Source organism: Nansenia antarctica (assembly GCF_963989245.1).
Source record: "Nansenia antarctica genome assembly, chromosome: 15".
Taxonomy (NCBI): domain Eukaryota; kingdom Metazoa; phylum Chordata; class Actinopteri; order Argentiniformes; family Microstomatidae; genus Nansenia; species Nansenia antarctica.
The window spans coordinates 2,035,656-2,054,707 of NC_137685.1; the positions used below are offsets into that span (position 1 = coordinate 2,035,656).

General features: G+C 45.4%; 1 protein-coding gene across 2 annotated transcripts in view; it reads right to left on the minus strand.

Moving 5' to 3' along the window:
- The window catches only part of LOC308170775 (arf-GAP with coiled-coil, ANK repeat and PH domain-containing protein 3-like), a gene marked incomplete at its 5' end in the record, with an annotated part of 88,411 nt that extends 69,792 nt beyond the window's left edge, over positions 1–18,619 (minus strand). For both annotated transcript variants that reach the window (XM_080545614.1, XM_080545613.1), the window contains one exon: positions 18,573–18,619. In XM_080545614.1, the coding sequence (XP_080401740.1) occupies positions 18,573–18,619 (47 nt within the window). The remainder of the gene's footprint in view (positions 1–18,572) is intronic.
- Positions 18,620–19,052: the final 433 nt, after the last annotated feature.

Here is a 19,052-nt window from a genome sequence, read left to right on the forward strand (position 1 = left end):
TGGTGGTGTGAGGACGTCTGGGATGACGGGCCAGATCTGAACCAGCTGCCAGACTCGCTCACAGATGTGAGAGTGAGAGTCAGCACACTGCGCACACACACACACACACACACACACACACACACACACACACACACACACACACATGCATGAGAGAGCGCTGTGCCAGACTGCTTGAGGTAAGGGCCACATTACTTTTGCATTTGTCACTCGAGGCAAAACTCTGCCTGGAAAACATCCTAGCTTTCAAATGACAATTGATTTAAATATCTCATCTCTCTCTCTCTCTCTCTCTCTCTCTCTCTCTCTCTCTCTCTCTCTCTCTCTCTCTCTCTCTCTGTCTCTCTCTCTCAGTTATTATAACTCAACTCATGCACGTCGTGCAAGTAAACCAAGAAGAGAGTAATAAAAACCAATCCATGTCAAACAATCGTCTTCATCGCTTAATTTCCATGTATTCATATCATTTGTGTGTGTGTGTGTGTGTGTGTGTGTGTGTGTGTCCTTTCAGATCACTATCTCTCAGCCCATTCAGTTTTCTAATCTACACAGTTGAGCTGGTAGGTAACCAGGGCAACCACATCCTCCCGTAACCATGGAAACATCCATCCTAGAGAGGGACAGGCACCGGCAGGTAATCTACTGTAAACAGCACTGGTCCCGCAGGCAGGAACTCAATAAACGCTACTGCTCTGATAACCTACAGTACGCTAGCGTTGACCTATCTCACCCCACTATGTGCATTACTGCTAATAGAATAAGGCAGAGAGAGAGAGTGAGAGAGAGAGAGAGAGAGAGTGAGAGAGAAAGAGAGAGACAGACAGACAGACAGATAGACACACGAGTCAGGACATCATTCTACATCTTATTACCCCGCAGTATACACTAGTCTCGCTCTTGACTTGACACACCCATCTAGAACCAGTTCGTCTGTGTGTTTATGTAGGTGGGGAGTGCTACTTCCTGTCAACATCAACAGAAGAATACCTCACAGTGAGGGGACTGCATACATACATCCTCTCCAGACAAAGCAGAATATCACACACTGACAATAACATGACTCAAACATCAGACAAAGCCACTGCCAGCGTTAGAAAGATCCTCCGTCCATTTCAATGGAGAAAGAAGGAAGGCTGTTTCACTGGCTTATCATGACAGTTGGCCGTTGGTTATTGACGTCACCCAAACCAGTACACAACCGTCTAGACAGTCTGCATTGCACAACGGGGCTACTTCTCGTTATGGTTCTTTAAAGATTAAGACGAGAGGTCAGAGTTCTTTGCTATTCAAACGTAGCCAGACTGCATATATGAGCACAGAAATGCAAAGATCAGCTAAAGAATTTGACCTATGTAACACTACCCAATTCGAATCACGACACTGGCTCCCCGCTGGTGGAATGAGCTTCCCACGGCTGTCAGAACTGCAGAGTCACTACCCATCTTCCGTCGTAGACTGAAGACCTCCATCTCTTCAGGTTACACCTTAACTGCTCCTCCTGAGACATCTACTGCCCCCCAGCACTGCGTCTCCTGAAGACACCCGCTTTTCCCCTTTACTGTGTCCCCTAAAAACGTCTATTGTTTCGCTGTTTCTCCAGTGCCTATATAATAAAAAAAAAAAAAAAAAAAAAGTCTAGGTTGAGAAGATGGTGATAGAAGTAGGGTTTTCCTTCTATCAATGGCCCCGGGCCTGAGCTGGATTACTCTTCATGCTACGACTGGTGGATTGATGATTCACTTGCTTAGTCAAATGTATCGAGTGTAAGTCTCTTTGGAATAAGGCGTCTGCTAAATGCCAAAAATGTAAATGTAAAAATGAATCAACAAGTGACTTGACAGATGGTAGAATATGTCAGTGTTCCAAATACGCCTCAGTGTCTTTTTTCGCTCCATCAAACAGTCAATTGAGGACATGTTCACACTGTTGACACGGATGACCTGTGGATGCCCTGCCGCCCTCCTGGAGTCACTTTGGCCCTTGATATTTAAGCGTGACAAACCTGGCACTCACTGCTCCAAATCTTCCAACAGTTGAACATCTTTCCATTATTATGTTGCCCCAGAAATGACCAGTTAAACTGAGGATGCGGATAGATTATGAAGCTCTACTCCACACAGTCTAGTCCAGCCTTAAGCTGTATATTATTATTTGGTTTTCATCTAACATTTCATCATTCTATTTACTAATACTACTAGCTCTACTAGCTACTACTAGTCGAAACACTAGTAATACTACATTTTATAAACACTGCTATGTCTGTCTGTTTTTATTGTATGTATGTGACCTATGTGTGTTTTTAATGTGGAAATGTATTCTTGAGCTGCACTTCTGCCTGTCGAAGGAGAATTTCTGTCACTGTGTGACAGACAATAAAGCTATCTGGAATCTTGAATCTACCATCTCTGGTCTAGTAGAGATCTTTGAGTCAAAGACATAAAGATGCGTTCCATGTGTCAGTTAGTCTCGCTCACATCTCCATGATTGATTACTGCCAGCAGGCCAACCACAAGCCAAACAACCCAGGGAAGGAGCTCCTCCTCTGGGATGGTTTCAGGGTTACCTGGGGTCAGAGGGCGACTAGCTGCTTCCCTTTCAGCTGCAAGCAACAGCAGCGCATGTTCTCACATGAAAACTCTGTAGGCCCCGACACATTAACGTCAGTCAGTCAGTCAGTCAGTCAGTCAGTCAGAATGAATGAATGAATGAATGGTCTTTATTGTCATTGATATGCGGCGTACAGGGATGAGGTAGAGCAATTGAGCAAGCTGTGCAAGGTAAACAACCTGCTGCTAAACAAGTCAAAGACCCAGGAACTCATCGTAGACTACAGGAGGAAAAAGTCCGAGATCCTGCCCCTGCTCATCGACGGAGAGAGCGTAGAGATGGTCTCAAACCTCCGTTTCCTGGGACACATCATACGGGATGACCTGGCCTGGAAGGACAACACTAAAGGCACCATCAAGAGGGCACAACAGCGGCTATACACCCTGAGATGCCTCAAGAAACAACACAGCAAGCAGGAGATGCTGGTGGCCTTCTACCACGGCGCAGTGGAGAGCATCCTCACCTTCGGCATCTCCAACTGGTACCACAGCTGCACGGCAGCGGAGAGAAACGATCTACAGAGAGTCGTGAGAACAGCACAGGGGATCACCGGCGCCACCCTCCCCTCTCTGGAGAAGCTGTACGAAACACGCTGTCTCAGGAGGGCCTCCAAGATCTCCAAGGACCCGACCCACCCTGGGCACGAACACTTTGTCAAGCTGCCCTCGAACAGGAGGTACAGGACCCCGGCCGCTAAGACAAACAGACTGAAGAACTGCTTCTACCACAGGGCCGTCAAGGCCCTGAATACAGAAAAGGCCTAAGTTCTGGGCCCAGGACAAGTCCGGACGGATTGTAATGGCAGCTAGTGCTGAGGCACAAACATGTACATTTTCAAGCCTGCAAACTGTGACACTTTAAAAAAATGTGAAAAAATACTTTCTTGTGCAATATGACAACCCTAGTTGACTATCTGTGCAGTATAGTACAGTGGATTGTGTACATAGCCTCTATTGATGTAAACCAGCTCTTTATCTTCTTGTGATTTTATGCATCTATGCTTTTTCCAAAATGTGTTTCTTTTTCCTTTCTTAAACACCAGGGGAGCCTCCCCTCCTAAATTTCGTTGTTTGGTACCTGTACTGTAACAATGACAAATAAAGTCTATCTATCTATCTATCTATATAGTACAGGTACCAAACAACGAAATTTGGGAGGGGGGGCTCCCCTGGTGCTAGGAAAAAAAAACTAAAAACAAGAAGGGAAAAGAGCTGGTTTACATAAATAAAGGCTATGTACACTATCCACTATAGTATACTATACAAATAAAACACTGTGCTGTACTCTATGCTATGCTATACCTATTCTAACATTTCCTATTCTCTGAACCTTATGTACCCGAGGGTTGTCATATTGCACATAGTGTTATTGCACATTCATTTAAAGTGTCACAGTTTGCAGGTTTGAAATGTACACAGTTGTGTTTCAGTAGGGGAAGTAGGGGAAAGAACCAACCCAACACGCCAAACCAGTCATTTGGGTTTGGATCGAGCGGAGTGTTTTAGTTAGGACGACACACTGCTCTTAGAATACACGGCCGCGTTTCTATCCAGGCAAGAAGCCACCGCCAAACCTACTAGCATACACAAACACGATGGGAACAGCTAGAAGAACACACACTGGCAGGGTGCAGAGGGAACATGGAAACCTCAGCAACCACAAAGACACGGGAGGCGCTTGGATAGATCGATCAGTTGCAACAGGTCTTGGCTTGGTCTCGCTGGTCCAGGGAGATTGTGTTTTTCTCCATCCCATGTGGACTTAAATAAGGTTCGACTAATAACTAAGAACATTCAGGAGGATGAAGAACAGACATGTTTCAGTCTCTCACATTGTCAGGTCCGACATCTTGACAGACATAGGAGTGAATAAGCATGATTACGGTAATGTCCCACATCTCGCTACTTCAACACCCAGCTGAGACGATGGTTGGAGCAAAACCAAACCTGCACACACCTCTAACCCTGCTAGACTAGGGATCAGTTAGGTTAGGCTGAATCAGGTTAGGGCTTGTTGTGTCGTCATATGACCTACTGTGATGCATCTTAGGCTAGATGCCTTAGGTTAGATGCCATCTGATTGTATTTTTGTGTTTATTTTAATCATGACTGTATCTATATGATGTGTTTATTTTACCCCATAACCTGATTTTTTCCATTAGGAAATGTAGCCCTGTTACTTCTGGCAGGGGGACCACCAACGGAAATGAGCAAATAAATCAAAATCAAATCAAAATCAAATCAGATTACAAGGTTTCTATCATTACGGTTCCATTCAACCAATCCATAAAGCTGTCAGGTTTAAATCATCATCACAACATTGTATCGGGGTCGAGCCATGTTGAGAGAAGGGAGATAGATAGCGTTTAAAAGAAACCACCCCCCCTCTTTCATAGACGTACCCCTTGGCTTTGGGAAGTGGGAAAGGGGTACCGGTACATTAGTTCACTGACCCAGATTCAAAGCCCTGCGCTGTGTCAGACACATACAGTAGAACTGTTTCACTGACATATTCTCCTGACAGCTCATATTCAGACCAGGGTTTTCTCTCTCTGCTCTTTGTCTCCTCAATCGATCGCGTCTCTATGGAGAACGTTCATTCAATACAGAGGAGAATCACACAGCTGTGTATGTACAGCTAAGCCCTGAATGTACACGCCTTTATGTACATTCCCATTTTTACCATTTAACAGACACTTTTGTCCATTCGGTTGTTAAGTCTGACGTCAAACGTGACGTTTAAGCAATTTCCGGGTCCAAATCAGAAATTCCCTGCACCAGAGTACCAGTGTACTACAGCAGGTAGAATGACAGTTCAATCGTTTTTTAGACTCGGATCTATTCATACAACAAGGGACACAGAAGCACTTTCCTGTTTTTCCCATATTTGTCAGCGTCTTTGAGCCTCGGAAAAGCGCTATATAAATATAATGAATTATTATTATTACTGAGGCATTTCGAAGACAGCGCCTCAGCCAACTTTGGACCCAGAAACACGTCACGACTTAACAACCGATTAGCGACATACAATTAGAAATGACAGGGACAGTCTCCCTGGAGTAACTTAGGGCTAAGTGCCTTACTCAAGGGCACACTAATGGTGGTGTTCCCAGGTGGGATTTGAAGTCATGACCTTCTGATCACCAGTACAGCTGACTATAGTATCCACTATAGTCTATCCGACCCCATATCACATGCATTCATGTTAAGGCCATGCCAAGAAACATAAAGTGAAACAGAACTCCTTTTGTGTTCAGTATGACCCTGGACCCATATGCAATCGAGTTAGCATTCCGCTATGCCTTAAGAATGTTCTATGACACACAATCAATTATTGTACGATCATAGGATTCGGCATTCCAGGAACACTGTCCTAGCCAATCACATGGTCTTAAAATAACCTCCACTCCAGAGTTCACAGGGCAGATTGATATGATTTAAACCATAAAACCTTTCATTTACATTTTACATTTTTGGCATTTAGCAGACACCTTATTCCAAAGCGACTTACAATCAATGCATTTGAGTAAGCAAGTGAATCATCAATCCTCCAGTCGTATCAGGAAGAGTAATCCAGCTGTTAAGCAGTTAAGGTGTAACCTGAAGAGATGGGTCTTCAGTCTACGACGGAAGATGGGTAGTGACTTTCAGCTCAGGGTATACATTTTTTCAGTGCCGTCTCTCCCTATACATGCTGCGCGTAGGGCCCCCAACAGCTAGCTTAGCGCCCCAACAAGTCAAAATATTATTAGTTTTGAGTTATTTTGCTGGGGAGGTATAGTAAACGTGTTGGTCGTTACTCAGAAACGTCCATTTGAGCAATTCCCCCATAAAAAAACTCGGCAATACGTGGTTATAAATAATAAGGTGAACAGTAGGACGAATTATGTTTAAACTGATTCCGTTGTCGATGCAGTCTGGCACATATATATTATATACGTAGGCTATATATTATCTATGGTCTGGCAGATGGTCTGGCAGACGAGAGAAGTTTCATATTATTATGACGTTTTTTTTATTTTTTTTAATAAAGCTTTATAAACGAGGCCTCTGCTGTCTAAGAGATTGACGGCTCATCAACGTGGGACCTTTGAACCATGGTCCGCGGTCTGCAACCCGCGCTCTCAATTTCCAGTATTCAACATTATCCCACCTCTGCAAGCGCAGCGTGATTGAATGGGATGGGATTCTGCTGTCAGTGAACTTAGGCTTGCTACTGCAATGGGAATCTGTATGGAAAGGCTAAAAGGCTACGGCAGTGGGAGTCTTAATAGGATATGTAGGCTATTCCCTTGATTGAATCAGTATCTGTAGGCACCAGCCAGTTAATCCTATTTTATATAGTGTGGCCCCAACGGAGGCAGACACACGCTGCAGAGGATTACAGTGTAAAAAAATATCACGTGTTGAATAAATAGCCACAAAATGCAAACAAAACATATAGACACACACACACATACATACATGCACCCACACGTGCGTGCACACGCACACATTTTAAATGCTTTATTTATGTCAACATACATGTACAATATCTAAAGGACATAAATACTATCAGTGCATTTTGACATTATGAAAACAGTCAGTTACAGACAGTAGTGCTGAGCCAAAAACCAGTTATGCTACACACAGTATGTTATTCACACACACACACACACGCACACACACACACGCACACACATATTCACACCCATGGACACAGACAAACACACTGGTTGCTATAGAAAACAGTTTACCCTCATCTCATCATCTCATCGCTTCACATGATCTAAGCTAGTGCGTATCGTCGTATCTCATACACACTCTCTCGCACACACAAAGGACAGTCTATCCGTAACAATGGAGGCCTTCTCTACAGGGTGTTTATGGTGTTTATGGTGATCAATCTGGATGAGTCACTTAAGTCCTGTGAAGCCTAAGGAAAACATTCCTCTTGCATTTTGTAGGTTCGGAAAAAACAACACATATAAACATACAGACACACACAGACACACACACACACACACACGCACACACACACACACACACACACCCCATAACTATGCGGCTGACGACTACAAGTAGGGATTAAAGCCTGACAACATCACATACCAAGGACTTCTTGTCCTTGGGAGCACATGCATGGCCAGTTGGACTGAAAGGGTCCAGTACAGAAATACAATTGAGCAGTTGAGCTTCTTTTCCAATGAAACTGGGAGTAGCATGCACTGTCCTCACATCAATGTTTTAACACGAGCAGCCAGGGAGACAGTCTCACATGAAGACAGACTGAATGGTACATATAGATTGTCATTTACATTACAATTGACCCTCTCTCAGAGTGACTGCTGTCTTGCAACACAAGGCTGTCTGTGTGAATGAGGCGACATCCAGTGGAAAGGCACAAAGGTAGTTCCAATGGAGAGGTAATCAACTGTACATGCACAAAACACACATACACAGGCAGACACAGACACACAGACACACAGACACAGACACACACACACACAGACACACACACACACACACACACACACACACACACACACAGACACAGACACACACACACACACACACACACACACACAGACACAGACACACACACACACACACAGACACAGACACACACACACACACAGACACACAGACACATAGACACACAGACACACAGACGCAGACACACATACACACACACACACACACACACAGACACAGACACAGACACACACAGACACACACACACACACACACACACACACACACACACTTTTGGTCATGTGACCAGACTGCTGACTGCCAGATCAAGATGCTTAAAAATAATCTGAAATCAATAACACACCCTAGCACACACACACACACACACACACACACACACACACACACACACACTCACACACACACACACACACACACACACACACACACACACACACACACACAGACACAGACACACACCCTAGCGCACACACACACACACACACACACACCAGCTCCACCTGAAAAACAGATCAATAGAAACACTCAATCCCAGATCAATAACCAAGCATAATCATCGGCCTTCATTATCTGACAGAAACCTGCACCGATGACTCTGGTGTGGACGGTGGGTTTGTTTGAGAGTTAATAATGCAACACCAAAAATACTGCATGTGTCAGAAAAACTAAACACGTTTAAGAAACTCCAGTATCGACTCCCTCGGCACCAATAACGCCACATCTCCATTACCCAGGATCCTTTGAAGTCATGGCTTCTTCATGCTTTCCGACATGAAAGATCTCCCCCCCCTGTGTTCACAGCCAGCAGCGCTTCCCCACGGCCCAACATAAGCGTCTTCGCAAAGGAAGGAAAATATTTTCCCAGATTGGAGGGAGGGGGTTGTCTGGCTCTAAGTTATGTGTTTTTGTGTGACACTTAAGAGCAACGAAGGGTCAACAGGTCAATGGGGGGTTAAATGGTTGCTTCCCTGATGAGGACGATGAAACAGAGAGAGTTATTGATTTGAGTACTGGATGCCTTCAGGGTGACCCCGACAAACTGGCTTTAGAGGGTTTGATGGACCTCCACCTATGGACCTATGGACTAGACTTGAACCTCCTGTAAGACAAGACACTTGATGTATGTATCAGTGCATTGTGTGACCAGCAGCAACAATGAGTTGTTGAGCCTTCTATGGCTGGGTCTACATACCATACATCAACGCCATGGGTCATGGATTCATCTCGACATTCATCGAAGACCTTGAAACATCTGACCCGATTTAAGATTTTGGAGTGAACTCTCTCTAACCTGCCTCACTGTGTCCATGCAAGAGTCTATCTGAGCCCCAAAGTAGTGGACTAAATCCATCATAAATAACTGAACTATCCCCTCATAAAACACCTACAAGGGAAACCCTATTTTACAGGATAAAATCTGACAGGATTACTGCGCTGCTCTGAGCTTTTTGACAAGCGCTTGTGGTGGGTGAAGGACTGATATTGTGAAGGGTTGATATTGATGGTAATCTCAGGCAAAGCATTAGTCCATGAGAAATAGACAATCTATAGATGGACTAAAGCCAGGTGGTGGTTGCGCCACCTCTATAGGCTTAAAAGATCATATTTATCTAGGTTACATATGGACTGGTCAATTGATTGATTGATTGATTGAAAACTTTATTAGAAGATTTGCAGAAGTAGGTACATGAAAGTACATATTACATACAAGGTCAACTAACAGGATAAAAACCCAAGAAAGCCACTGGCTTATTTCAATTGGGGTCCTTGATTCTCAATTCATCGTTACATGTAAGACAGACAGAAAAACTAGTACTATCTACAAGATAATACAGACAAATAACTATTACTATCTACAAGATAAACATACATCCATCATGGGAAGAACAATACAACAACAGGTTCATGTTCTTCATTGTATTATATAGAGCAATTGCAGACTTTTTATGTGACTGTTCTAGGACTGATATACACCTCATACGCCACTTCCTTCATACACCTTTTCAACTGCTCGTTAATATAATGCAAATATCCAATCAGCCAATCACGTGGCTGCAACTCAATGCATTTAGGCATGTAGACATGGTCAAGACGATCTGCTGAAGTTCAAACCAAGCATCAGAACGGCCTCTCATTCACCCATTCACACACACATTCACACACAAATGGCGGCAAGCTGCCATGCAAGGCGCCGGCCCGCTCACTGGGAGCAATTTGGGGTTCAGTGCCAACTGCCAACCTTGCGATCTGCCAACCTTGCGATCATGAGACAGCCTCTACCTCCTGAGACACAGCCTCTACCTCCACCAGCCTCTACCTCCTGAGACACAGCCTCTACCTCCTGAGACACAGCCTCTACCTCCTGAGACACAGCCTCTACCTCCTGAGACACAACCTCTACCTCCTGAGACACAGCCTCTACCTCCTGAGACACAGCCTCTCCCTCCTGAGACACAGCCTCTACCTCCTGAGACACAGCCTCTACCTCCTGAGACACAGCCTCTACCTCCTGAGACACAGCCTCTACCTCCTGAGACACAGCCTCTACCTCCACCAGCCTCTACCTCCTGAGACACAGCCTCTACCTCCTGAGACACAGCCTCTACCTCCTGAGACACAGCCCCTACCTCCTGAGACACAGCCTCTACCTCCTGAGACACAGCCTCTACCTCCTGAGCCACAGCCTCTACCTCCTGAGACACAGCCCCTACCTCCTGAGACACAGCCTCTACCTCCTGAGACACAGCCTCTACCTCCTGAGCCACAGCCTCTACCTCCTGAGACACAGCCTCTACCTCCTGAGACACAGCCTCTACCTCCTGAGACACAGCCTCTCCCTCCTGAGACACAGCCTCTACCTCCTGAGACACAACCTCTACCTCCTGAGACACAGCCTCTACCTCCACCAGCCTCTACCTCCTGAGACACAGCCTCTACCTCCTGAGACACAGCCTCTACCTCCTGAGACACAGCCTCGACCTCCTGAGACACAACCTCTACCTCCACCAGCCTCTACCTCCTGAGACACAGCCTCTACCTCCACCAGCCTCTACCTCCTGAGACACAGCCTCTACCTCCACCAGCCTCTACCTCCTGAGACACAGCCTCTACCTCCTGAGACACAGCCTCTACCTCCTGAGACACAGCCTCTACCTCCTGAGACACAACCTCTACCTCCACCAGCCTCTACCTCCTGAGACACAGCCTCTACCTCCACCAGCCTCTACCTCCTGAGACACAGCCGGCTGTGTGAGAGTTGGCATCTCTTCACCTGAATAATTTTGGTGCAAAGAGGTCACAACATGCAGTCTGAGTAGCATACAGTAGAGTACAGTACACTGTATCACTGTCAGCTCAGGTTTCATGGGAGTTTGACAGGAAGTCTTACTTAGCACAATTCCCTACTTTAAAACCATCCGCAGTGGCTCAAGGACACCTTGTCTCCCATGCCATCCACTCTCTCAAAGTACTACAGCTCTCTCAATATATCCAATACCTCTCCTCTGGGCTCTGGCACACGCCCCTGCCTACTAGCTGTGTGTGTGCGTGTGCGTGTGTGTGTGCGTGCGTGTGTGTGTGTGTGTGTGTGTGTGTGTGTGTTTCTTCTGTGTCCATTGTGAAGCCTCTGGATCCTGAGGTTGTGTCGTGAGTTTAGAATGAGAAGGTTCTATCTCCGTTTAGAATGATAAGGTTCTATCTCCGTTTAGAATGATAAGGTTCTATCTCCATTTAGAATGATAAGGTTCTATCTCCGTTTAGGGCAGTTCAGCAGTGGTGTGCCGTCAGGGCCAGCAAGGCCTTCTCTGCTGGCCTAAACATCATCAGAATATACATTTTATTTTAATATATTTTTTCCACAAATATGTATTAATGATTCCCCATAGTCTATTCTCTTCATTTCATAGCTTTCCTCTTGGTTGCGCTGCTTCCAGTCTCCGATTGAGATTTGGAGGGCTGGCCTTTATGTTAGAGCTTTTATCCAATCAAAATGTGTTGCTAGGGGGCTCCAAAATCTGCCTGCCTGCACGTTAAGCGGTGCCGCGGATTCGACCTGTAACTTAACGTTGGAACGAGAAAACCTGTGGCGTTCCTAGTAAACCTACGTAGATGCGAGCAAAAGCAACAACGGAGCCTGCTGGAAGGCTCAATGATGTCAGCACCCAGCACGTCTTTTGATTGGATACGCACTATTGATACGCACTATTGATACGCACTATTGATATTCACTATTGAGATGCGTATATGCCGGTAGATGTGAAACTTTCGAAAGTGCGCAGGGAAACGGAGCATCACAACGAAAGCTTTCGTTGACTGATCGATAATACTGATCGATTGTGTCCTGTTTTTGGGTAAACAATAACTATCATTTAGGGGACACGATGAAAGCACCGAGTCCACAAACAGAGGAAACTACGTTGAGCTTATTTCTTTTCTGGCTGAAAACAACCCAGATTTACATTACCACCTGTCCACAAACAAAGTGTTTACTGGGACGTCAGGCAAAATACAAAACGACCTGATTTTTGCTATTGCTTAAGTGATGGGAGAAGAGATCAAAATGGAGATTAAAAAGGCACCCTTTGTCGCTATTATGGTGGACGAGACGACAGACGTGGGTAATGTAGCGATCTTAAAGATGTTAGTTTAACACTCTTCATTGTAAATGCGGATTTATTGATTAAAAATGCTTCGGAAATATTAATATAACTCTGTTGTACTTGTCTGACTATGTTAAGGTGATGCAACGCCCGGTTATACTGTGTTTCTGTCTAGTTTCTAGAGCCATGGCGTCATAACGATGGTATTAAGAGGTAGAATAATTCAGGTAGGAATGTGTCGGACATCACTGAAGGCCTAGGTGTGAAATGCACCGCCCGCCACTGCAGTTCAGAGATATTGAGCGTCAAAGTTTTTACATTCCATTATGTTTTGTGAGATGGAACCTTTGTATTTTATTAATTTACTAACTAAAACATTTCAACATTTAAAAAAATAACACCACACAGGCATTAATAAACACCTAATGGATCAGATTATGTAAACAAAAAACTCAATTTTGACCAAAAATGGAGATAGAACCTTCTAGAATTCTAACGTCACGGCGTCTCGCTGGCTGGCTGACTCATCCTGAGTGGGCGTGTCTCGTACAGGCATCCAGAGAGAACCAGTCCAGAGAGAACCAGTTGCCATGGCAGCCAAAGTTGACAGGTCACCCGGTTTGCTAGAAATAATCATCTCCACCCCCGATGTGAGAAGTGGATGCTTATCTACCGGGTGAGAGAGCAGGTAGGCATCTGTAATCTCTGCCCGTATGACAGGGGTGAGTGTGTGTGGGATTACGGCTATGACGCAGGTAGAGAAGGAACATAGACATTCAGGCTATTCTCTGATTTCTGATTATAGAATCCAGGGCTGAAATCTAGAGCATGCAGAGGCGTGTGGTGGGTGTAATCTACCCATAACGGACGAATGTTAAACACACAACATGACAATAGAGTCGAAAACTAATAAGACCACGTTATATAAGTACACGTGTCGTCGCATTTCAGTTCACCAGTTCTCAAATTACAAACTGTATTATTCATTATGTTCATTTGCAGAGGATATCTGCATGTGTTCATTTGCTGAGGGTTAGGGTTATCTGCATGCTGTGGTTTGGTGCACACGTCCATTTGCATGCTCTGCTGCTCTAAATGGTAAACGGACTGACTTATATAGCTGTGCCTTATTCCAAAGAGCTTTACAACGGCCTCTCATTCACCCATTCACACACACATTCACACACCAATGGCGGCAAGCTGCCATGCAAGGCGCCGGCCGGCCCACTCACTGGGAGCAATTTGGGGTTCAGTGTCTTGCCCAAGGACACTTCGACATGTGGCTAGTCGGGGCTCGAACCGCCGATCTGCCAACCTTGCAATCATTAGACACCGACTCTACCTCCTCCGCCCCTGCTCTAGGCATTAGGAGGGGTGGACAAATTTAAGTGATCAGATTTAAAATCCTAGGATATTCAAGATCAAGTACCAGCAGCGAAAGCACACAACACAGACTTCACACATATTTATCTCCTTCATATTGATCCCTGTTAAGAGCAAACAACAGCAGACAGGAAAGGGAATATTACATAGTAGTCCTTCTGGCTCAACTAGTCGATAAATTGGTGCCGCCATTGGTGTGTGAATGGGTGTGTGAATGGGTGAATGAGAGGCCGTTGTGAAGCGCTTTGGAGCAGCTTTGGAGCAGCAAAAAAGGCGCTATATAAGTGCAGTCCATTTACCATTTACCATAAACCATACGGTAATACTTAATGCATACATTTCCCATGCCGATTGAGCTATGGACCACCGCCTTCGATCACAAACAGACACTCCACCACGGGAAGGTCACAATCTCCCATCAGCCCCTTCTTCTCCCATGGCGGAGAGAGAGAGAGAGAGTGGTGGTTCTCCAGTTAGCATTGGAACTAAACAAAACGTACACAGCCATCCTGTAGTCTATTGTGTTGTATGGTCATAAGGGTGAAAGGAGGTGTCCTAACATGAACAGACTAGAACTTTCTCTCTCTCTCTCTCTCTCTCTCTCTCTCTCTTCTCTTGTTAACTCACTCAACCGGTCTGGACAAGTCGACGAACTGACAGTTAGTAGTGGTAGCAGGGCTGTGGGAGAGTGACAGGTATGATGTCATGTCTGAAACACCCCCATTCTGTACAGTTCAGCAGCTATATGTTCAAGCCTTCCAATGGTAAATGGACTGCACTTATATAGCACCTTTTTTGCTGCTCCAAAGCGCTTTACAACGGCCTCTCATTCACCCATTCACACACACATTCACACACCAATGGCGCCGGCCCGCTCACTGGGAGCAATTTTGGGGTTCAGTGTCTTGCCCAAGGACACTTTGACATGTGGCCAGCCGGGGCTCGAACCGCCGATCTGCCAACCTTGTGATCATTAGACGGCAACTCTACCTCCTGAGACACAGCCACCCCCAATGACAAAAGCGGCCTTATTAAAAGACCCAAATCACTGGCTGTGGGTTGTTATCAATTTGATCATTGGATTACCTGAAAAGAACACATTTGTTTGGAGAATACTATTGACTATTGACTGGTTTTCGCAATGAGCAAGCCAGGAGGCACCTAGCCAAGTTGGCATGGAGATACTCTAGAATTAAGGTACCCAAGTGATGTTCCAGAAATGAGTTGGCAGGGTGAAGGAGAGACTCTAAAATCAGAGCACACAGATATCTTCTGGAAATGGCCACATAGAGCCCAGAGAAAATCTAGAACTACACCTAAAACACATGCTGAAACCACACAATCGCACAAGGTGATACTAATGGAAATGGCAAAGTAATATTACCATGTTTTGCGAGACCGAGGAAGGACAACCATCTTTAACAGTCCTGTCTGGTTCACATTCAAAGGGCTGAAATTAAGATGATTTCCCTCAGTAGAAAGCAAACCAATGTTCCCGCATCTTTCTAACCGAACGTGATGGGCCATAACATCAATATATATAATAGAGAGAGACACAGTTACTGGCAAATGTTGCTAACATGCTAATGGGGGTCATCTGAGCCACTTCCTGGTACTGTCAAGAGGATGAGTGGGCGCTTGGCCACGATTACACCGACCACATTAACTACAACCTCAATCAAACAGCCGGAGTAGGCCAGGCCGCTCACTGCACTTGACATACAATTATTGTCATACAAACATGATACAAATTATGCTCACGATCAACTGACAATGTGACTGAGCACTCAGACGCCATTGTTCTGTTCACCTTTACTCTGGAACAAGTGGAACAAATGACTGTATGACAATAAAGATCTGACATCTTTGTGTTTGTTGGGAGTCTAGTTACAGGGCTTTTGTCTATACAACTGCAGGCTGGCTGGCGAGTTAGCTTTGTTACAGGAATGGGACAGAGCATGGCAGGGACAGGCAGACAGACAGAGAGACAGAGAGAGAGAGAGACAGAGACAGAGACAGAGACAGAGAGAGAGAGAGAGAGGCTGAGAGAGAGGGAGAGAGAGAGAGAGTGGGAGAGAGAGAGAAGGAGAGAGAGGGAGAGAGAGAGAGACAGAGAGAGAGAGAAAGGGAGAGAGAGAGACAGAGAGAGAGACAGAGAGAGAGAGAGAGGGAGAGAGAGAGGGAGAGAGAGAGGGAGAGACAGAGAGACAGAGAGAGAGAGAGACAGAGAGAGAGAGAGACAGAGAGAGAGAGGGAGAGACAGAGAGAGACAGAGAGAGAGAGAGACAGAGAGAGAGAGGGAGAGACCGAGACAGAGAGAGAGAGAGAGAGAGAGAGAGACAGAGAGAGAGAGAGGGAGAGACAGAGAGAGAGAGACAGAGAGAGAGAGAGACAGAGAGAGAGGGAGAGAGGGAGAGAGAGAGAGAGAGAGACAGAGAGAGAGAGAGAGACAGAGAGAGAGAGGGAGAGACAGAGAGAGAGGGAGAGAGAGAGAGAGACAGAGAGAGAGAGAGAGAGAGAGAGAGAGAGAGAGAGAGACAGAGAGAAAGAGAGACAGAGACAGACATATAGACACAGGTTGAGACCTGCAGTATGAGGCTGTGGGTTGAAGCAGCTCCACGTGTAGAAAGAAGCTAGACTCCCTCCTCCTCCTCCTCACGTCCCCATTTCTACAGCGTTACACAACACACCGCCACCCCGAGACATCCATTAAACATTAATGACTTGTTCCAAATTGCCACCTGATTCCTAACCCTCTAGGCATTTTCTTGTAATGTAGGACTGGGTTGGATTGTATAGCTACAATATCACCAATAATGGCAATATGGCAGTTAGTTCATCTTGCCTTTCCGTCAACTTAGTCAACCCCTCATGGAGAGGAGAGAGACTATGGGAAAGGAATTCCTTGAGTTAAACAGTTGTGCAATTGCTTCCTGTGACCTGTCTCCCACGGAGACAAGGCCGTCAATCACCAAGGTGAGGCTGCCAGGAGATTTGTACAGGGGATTATTATGATGTTCTGTTTGGGAGCGTGGGCTCTGCCGTCTGCACACAACATACCGTATATAACTCACATAACTCTCCATACACATACAAGGAATTAAACCAAAAAGATCACAAAGGTACGAAGGGGAGTGGGAGTAGGGATGGAAACAGAAAGGGAGAGATGAGCTACTTGTTTTCATTTTGAAGATTGTCATCAAATAGCTGTTCTAATAATAAAGTAATAAAGAAGCTCATTATTTAAAAACCATTTCTAACCCAGTTCTGTCTCTTGGTCAGGAGGTGTTCCCTCCCTGACCTTTCTGGCTGATGGAGTGATATTGGCGTTAGCTACCCTGCTACCCTCCTGGGGGCAGAGCTGGAGAGCTTGTGACGTTAGAATGATAAGGTTCTATCTCCATTTAGCAGTTCAGAGATATTGAGAGTCAACGTTTTTACATTCCATTATGTTCTGTGAGATGGAACCTTTGAATTGTATGAATTACTAACACAAAAATGTCAACATTTTAAAAATAACACCACACAGGCATTAATAAACACCTAATGGATCAGATTATGTAAAAAAAACTCAATTTTGACAAAAATGGAGATAGAACCTTATAATTCTAACGTCACGAGCTGTTGCCAGAATATAAAGCCCCCCCCCCCCTGGGGTGAACAGGACCTCCCGTCTCTCTGTGGCAGAAGGGCATCTCCTCTCCCGTCTCTGTCCACCACTGTAGAGAAGCTCTGCACAACACAGGACTTATAAATAGATAGAGGGACTCCTCTCTCCAGCCTGCTCCACTATCTATCACATTCACAGACATGCAGATCAGTGGGGTCATTCGATTTAGCCACGGGCTTAAGTAATGTTCCGGTGTCCTTTTGCTTTTACTGTTTTTATTTAAAACGGGACATGTATGGACATGTTACAATGTCACACAATATCACAAGGATTGTGATAGCATAGCATATATGCCATTATATTGTAGATCTTCAGACAAATATACAAATACAATAAAATAAAATAAAGTGGAATGTTACCAAATGTGCTACGATCAATACAATATGGACATTTTCCCCTACCCATTCTCCATTGAGCTAGATACAGTCATTCATTCAACTGGTACTGAGGGGGCAGGCGGTTACACAGACACGGTGACACAGACAATAACCATATGAAATAAGCCAGTGCGATGTATTCATTCAGCAACAATTTAATGCAACAATATTTTATAATTTAAAAAATCAGTAACGGTTATGAAAATAGGCGAGACCAGACAGTGCAAACCGCAAACCCCAAAGAAACCACATGGATATGAATGAATCCCTCCGCAATACAGCAGAAACGGAACATTCCCATTCCAGACCGTTTCATCTCCGTGCCCGGGACATCACACACCAAATCTAGTTCGCATTTCTAAATTTTCCCGGAGAAAATAAACGGCGCGTAAAAAGGGTGTTCCATTTGCGCGCCTCTGTCAGTCTGTGCGTCTCATCAGATCAGAGCGCATTATATTCTTACCTGAATCGGGGTGAATCTTTAATACATTCTTCAAAGTCCACCGTCATTTTGCCTTTTTCTTTTTGCTATTCCCCCTTCAGACCTTCAGACTTCTGTCATTGCCCGGGGGCTGATGTCGCATAAACGATATGGATGTGGACAGTATTCCCTGACACTGTGACACAGAGCGCAGTTCTCTCTCAGTGCATTGAGTCAGATCACCACGGCTGTACGAGGTCGGAGAAAGAGGCGTGTCCCTCTCCTCCCCTGGTGACACACCCCTCTGTCACTCTGCGTGACGTCACACCCCTCTGTCACTCTGCGTGACGACACACCCCTCTGTCACTCTGCGTGACGTCACACCCCTCTGTCACTCTGCGTGACGACACACCCCTCTGTCACTCTGCGTGACGACACACCCCTCTGTCACTCTGCATTCATCAGAGCAATTGCGCGTCATCTCCCTGTCATCAGAATGATCACGCCCCTTTTTGGGTGATA